The 5,066-nt window shown below is 39.2% G+C and overlaps 1 protein-coding gene across 1 annotated transcript; it reads left to right on the top strand.

Annotated features, from left to right (window-relative positions):
- The first annotated feature begins 886 nt into the window (after positions 1–886).
- Mageb18 (MAGE family member B18) lies at positions 887–1,933 on the top strand. Its single transcript, XM_026412213.1, has one exon. It carries the CDS (start codon positions 887–889, stop codon positions 1,931–1,933), a length of 1,047 nt encoding a protein of 348 aa, XP_026267998.1.
- The last annotated feature ends 3,133 nt before the right edge of the window (positions 1,934–5,066 follow it).

The following is a 5,066-nucleotide window of genomic DNA, read 5'->3' as shown; positions in this document are numbered from 1 at the left end:
CAGCCTCAAGTTAGCATTAGGGAGATAAAGTAGCATCTATAAGTAATCAATACAAGACACTGAGTAAGGATTAAGAGGACCATCTATCCAAGTAAAGAACCACAGAGATATACCAGCAGGAATGCTAGCCTCAGGCTTTTACCTTATTTCCTACTCAGGATGCTCAGTGAAATGACAGCCTTGGTCTGAGACCAATTGACCCAGCTCAGCATAGGGAGAAGCCCAAACTCTAGTAAAAATCAATGAAAAGACTTTACCTGACTTCTAGGGAAATTCCACCTCTCCAGAAAAAAAGTGGGCTGATAAAGCCCCGCCCCTATTAAGCAAGCAGGGTCAAGTGGGTGGGGCCGGAAGTAGATAACAGTCATTTCCGGTTCAGTGTGCTGTGGAGTCCAGGATAAACCTTCAAAGAAAGGAATCCTAGGAACCAGCGGTTTCAAGGTGAATATATGGGCACTCTTCCCCCCAAACAGAGGCAGCCCCACAGAGACCCACCCTGCCCCTTGTCAATCCTGGGCGGCCCAAGAAGTCACATATGTTAGGATTATCACCCCCATATATTCTCTTAGTATTTCGTGGGATGGGAAGCTCTGGTTGGAAGCAGGCTGCCTCAAGTCAGTAGAGGAAGGAGTCAAAGCATTGCCCAGAATTAAAGTCAATATCCTGAGTAACAAACTCTCCCAGAACAGGGTTGCACTCTGCCCCTGCCTTGAGGGTTCCTAGAGCAGTACTCAAAAGGGAACTTACAGTGGCAGTTGTTCTTGAAACCAAGATAGAATCTCCCTAATGAGGCTGTACACATTTTCTCATTTTTCATCTTCTAGGGTAACCTATTCATCAGTCCAACTGTTTGCACTAAGGCCTGCTGTCTGTATCAAGAGTCATTATGCCTCGAGGTCAGAAGAGTAAGCTCCGAGCCCAAGCAAAACGCCGCAAGGCCCGTAGCGAGAACCAGGGTCTAGGGACTGCTCAGGCCACTGAAACACAGGGAGAAGAGTCCACACCCTCTTCCTATACTTTCTTTGAGAGTAGACCTCAAAATATTTCAAATGCTGGCATACCTGGAACTCCTATGTTGCCTCAGGGAACCCCATCCACCACCAATATCACTAAGGCAGATGATTCAAACATGGATTCAGATGAAGATGTCCAAAGCCAAGATGAGGGAAGTTCAGATTCCTGTCAGGTTAGTGAGGGCTGGCGCAAAGACCCTTTAAACAAGAAAGTGGTTTTACTGGTGCAGTTCCTAATAGACAAATATCAAAAGAAAGAGCTGATTACAAAGGCAGACATGTTGAAGAATGTTATCAAAAAGTACAAGTATCACTTCAATGAGATCCTCAGGAGAGCCTCTGAGCACATGGAGCTGGCCTTTGGTGTTGACTTGAAGGAAGTTGATCCTATCAGGCACTACTATGCTCTTGTTAGCAAACTAGACTACACCCTTGATGGAACAATGGGTGATGACGAGAACATGCCAAAAATGGGTCTCCTAATGATTGTACTGGGTGTGATCTTCATGAAAGGCAACTGTGCCTCTGAAGAGGAGATCTGGAAGGTGCTGAATATGATGGGTGTATATGCTGATAGGAAGCACTTCATCTATGGGGAACCCAGGAAGGTCATCACTGAAGATTTGGTGCAGCTAAAGTATCTGGAGTCCCAGCAGGTCCCCAACAGTGACCCTCCATGTTATGAATTCATGTGGGGACCAAGAGCCCATGCTGAAACCAGCAAGATGAAAATCCTAGAGTTTTTGGCCAGAATCCATGACACTACCCCCAATGCCTTCCCATCCTGGTATGAAGAAGCTTTGAAAGATGAGGAAGAGAGAGCTCAAGCCAGAGTTGCAGCAAGGGCTCGCAATACTGCTATGGCCAGTTCACATTCCAGGGCCAGGGAAATGGCCAGCAGCTTCTCCCATGCTAAATGAAATCTGAGCCTTGTTCTTCACTTTTTCCTTGAAAAGGTGTGTAAACCTCCTAATAGTAGAGGGCTAGTCAGGGGCTGGAGGGAATAAGTGAGTATCATCTTTACTTTCTTGTTGTATACTGGTAACTTGGAATTTTACTGTTCTTTCCTTTTATTGTAGGTTGTATTTCAAGTATTGAAATTTGAGGAAGATTGTTATCTTTGTGGATATGAAGAACAATGAGCATTCTTAATGGATGGCCATGGTGGGTCTGAAGGGAACACAGTGTATATGTTTGTGTTCCCATTCTATATGCCTAATTTAGAGTATTGTGCTGTATTTCAAATTTTTCCTTAATAAGTTCCATTAACTTTATAATATAAAATTATTAATGACTTTATTAACATATTTATTATTTAATAGTTTTAAGATTAGGAGTTTTATTATTTTGTACAACAATTGGTAAATCTGTCATAGTTAGTGAACCAGAACAAGAAAACCTGGCAGTGGAATAGGCATTTCTTTGAAAATTTAAAAGAATTTAGCAGTAAAACTTGAGGGATCAAGAAATAAAGGGGGAGAAAAGTAAAAGGTATTCAGTCTTTATTCCATTTCAGTTTGTTTTCTAAAGATAAAAGACACATAGATTTTTTAACTTATTAAAATATAGAAAAAAATAAATGTTTATAAACTAGACTTCATGTTCACTGGCTCATTTATTTCCAATTACTAATTGAGTATTTGCTCTTTGGAAGTGATTTTGTTAGAGACAGGGAAAGTAGGACACAAAACTTTACAGTCAAATAACAGTAATTCTATAAGGAAAATGGCAAAGTACCTTCTAATACCAAAAGATAAGCAACAAGAAAGAAGTAAGTAGGAAGGGATTTGGGAAAAGTGAGGGGGAATGTCTGGTTACAAATAATAAAGTAAGTATATCCTGAGGAAAGGCCCTTTGAGGCTTTGGGAAACTACAGTCCTTCAGTGTGATATACAGTTAGCCTTCTGTATCCATGAATCAACCAACCACAGACCAAAAACATTTAGGGAAAAAATACATGTGTACTGAACATGCACAGATTTTTTCTTCTTTATTCCCTAATGATACTGTCTTATACCATTTACTTTATATTAGGTATAAGTGATGGTGAGATGATTTAAAGTACACAGGAAGGTTACCTAGGTATATGAAATACTATGCTATTTTATATAAGGGACATGAGCATCCATGTATTTGGGTATCCTGGAATGAGTCCTCTCAAGTGTACCATGGGATAATTGAACTTTTAAGTTGGGCATTGACTAGATTAAGCTGTGAGACTGATGAGCCAAGATCAAACACTCACGATGTGTGTCAGCACAGAAGGACAAAACCGTGGATTGTAAACCTGTTCTTAAGAGTTAACTTGGTATCAAAAATAAACCACAAGGAAACTTTCTCCTAGGTTAAAAATGAATAGTGTCCTGGGATATCTCATTCACATTTAGTTGCATGTACAATACAAGCCATTTGTTTCATGCACAGACAATTTCTAAATAAGAGTGAAACATGCTTGAAGTAAGATGCCTAGAAGCTACTGTCTTGGTTCTGTTTGTCCTGAACTGAGACAGTTAGATCTCTATGCTTTAAAAAGACATTTTAGATAAGTTATCATGCATGCAATTTAGAAAAATTTTATGTGTGATGATTATGAAATGAATGAAAATTGGAGTGTGGTTTGGATGGAAAGATATCTGGGTGGGAAGTTGTTGGTTCTTGACACAAATTTTAGAAATTCAAGTTGCATACAACTGAAGAAGACTCCCCCACATTGTAAATGAACTAAATTACCCTCAAACAAGGAAAGTTTTATTTGGACTTACTTGCTCTGGAACATTATGGACTAATTTGGTGTCCTACAAAGCTACATGTTCTCTTGAATTAATAATAAATAAATTTCCCCAGAGGGGAAGGTGGTATCATGCTAACTACCATTCAGTAAAGATACAATAGTTTCCAGTCTCTCTGCTAAGTGCTTTATATACATAACATATATCCTAACAGTCTTACAAGATAGAGTTTATAAAACATAATTTGCAGAACTTATCATGTTCTTAAGTTCACATGGCTGATAAGAGATATTGCTTGGAATAGACTTCTGATCTAACCTGGCTAGAATTTTTCTAGAGTCTATGTTTTTCCACTTCTCCTAACTTCAGTCAGACCTTTTGGCTCTTAATTAAATATTATTTTCACTACTCCAAAAATATTACAGACTATTAAAATGGCAGTACTCTGTAGCCAAAGTACCAAAAGCAGGCCTAAAGAAAGAAGGTAAATATAAGAATAAGGCTAAGGTAGGGATTATTTTGGACTTCATTTTCTGAGGATCTTCCTGTGCCTAGCCCCAGGTTTCCTTAAGCATAGACTTTTCCCAGGTGCTGGCACATGAGTCTTATACCAGCACATTCTCACAATGAGTAAACCTTTCCCTTGTGCATTCTTCAGTGTGCTTTCATGTCCAAACTGGAACCATATCTGCTGATAAGAACCTTATCTTCACTGCCTTCCCCGAATGGTTCACCCTTTCACCCTTGCTTCCTATAAAACTGGTGGCTCAGAATCACCTGCCCACCCCTGGACTTAGAGCATTCCAACTTTCTTTAGATGTCCCATCCCACATTTCTACAATAGGTTCAAAATCTATTCCAAATCAGTTGGTGATTAGCATGTGATTTCTGATTTTGCATGGAAAATACTTGCTCTTGGGATATAGTTAAATAAGCAATCTAAATATTATCAGTAGGTTTTTAAATGGATATGTTTGATCCTCACAACTGAACAAATACACACATGGGTGAGCTTATGTAGATAATCAAAAATCTAGCCTCCCTCATTAGTTGAAGATGAGGAAAGGCCATGAAAATGACTATATAACCAAATATACTGTGGTTGAATTCCTCAAAACACCCTAGAATTCTTTCAAGAGGGGAAAAGGTATTTCTTAGCAGACATACTATTATTTATCAGCAAAGAAAAATAAGAGGCATCAAAAGGATGGTGAATTATTAGTTGCTCCAGAGGAGAATCCTGGTTTTGCCTTGTGCCTAATGGCACTTGTAAAAATGTATCCTGCATGTTCAGTCATGTTGAAGTATGTAGGGTTCAAAAGAT

Source organism: Urocitellus parryii, chromosome X (genome assembly GCF_045843805.1).
Source record: "Urocitellus parryii isolate mUroPar1 chromosome X, mUroPar1.hap1, whole genome shotgun sequence".
Taxonomy (NCBI): Eukaryota; Metazoa; Chordata; class Mammalia; order Rodentia; family Sciuridae; genus Urocitellus; species Urocitellus parryii.
The sequence above is the reverse complement of the archived record's forward strand: the minus strand, read 5'-3'. Positions and strand labels throughout refer to the sequence as shown.

Coding starts and splice junctions, on each gene's coding strand:
- Mageb18 (XM_026412213.1), top strand. CDS start 887: ATGCCTCGAGGTCAGAAGAGTAAGCTCCGAGCCCAAGCAAAACGCCGC.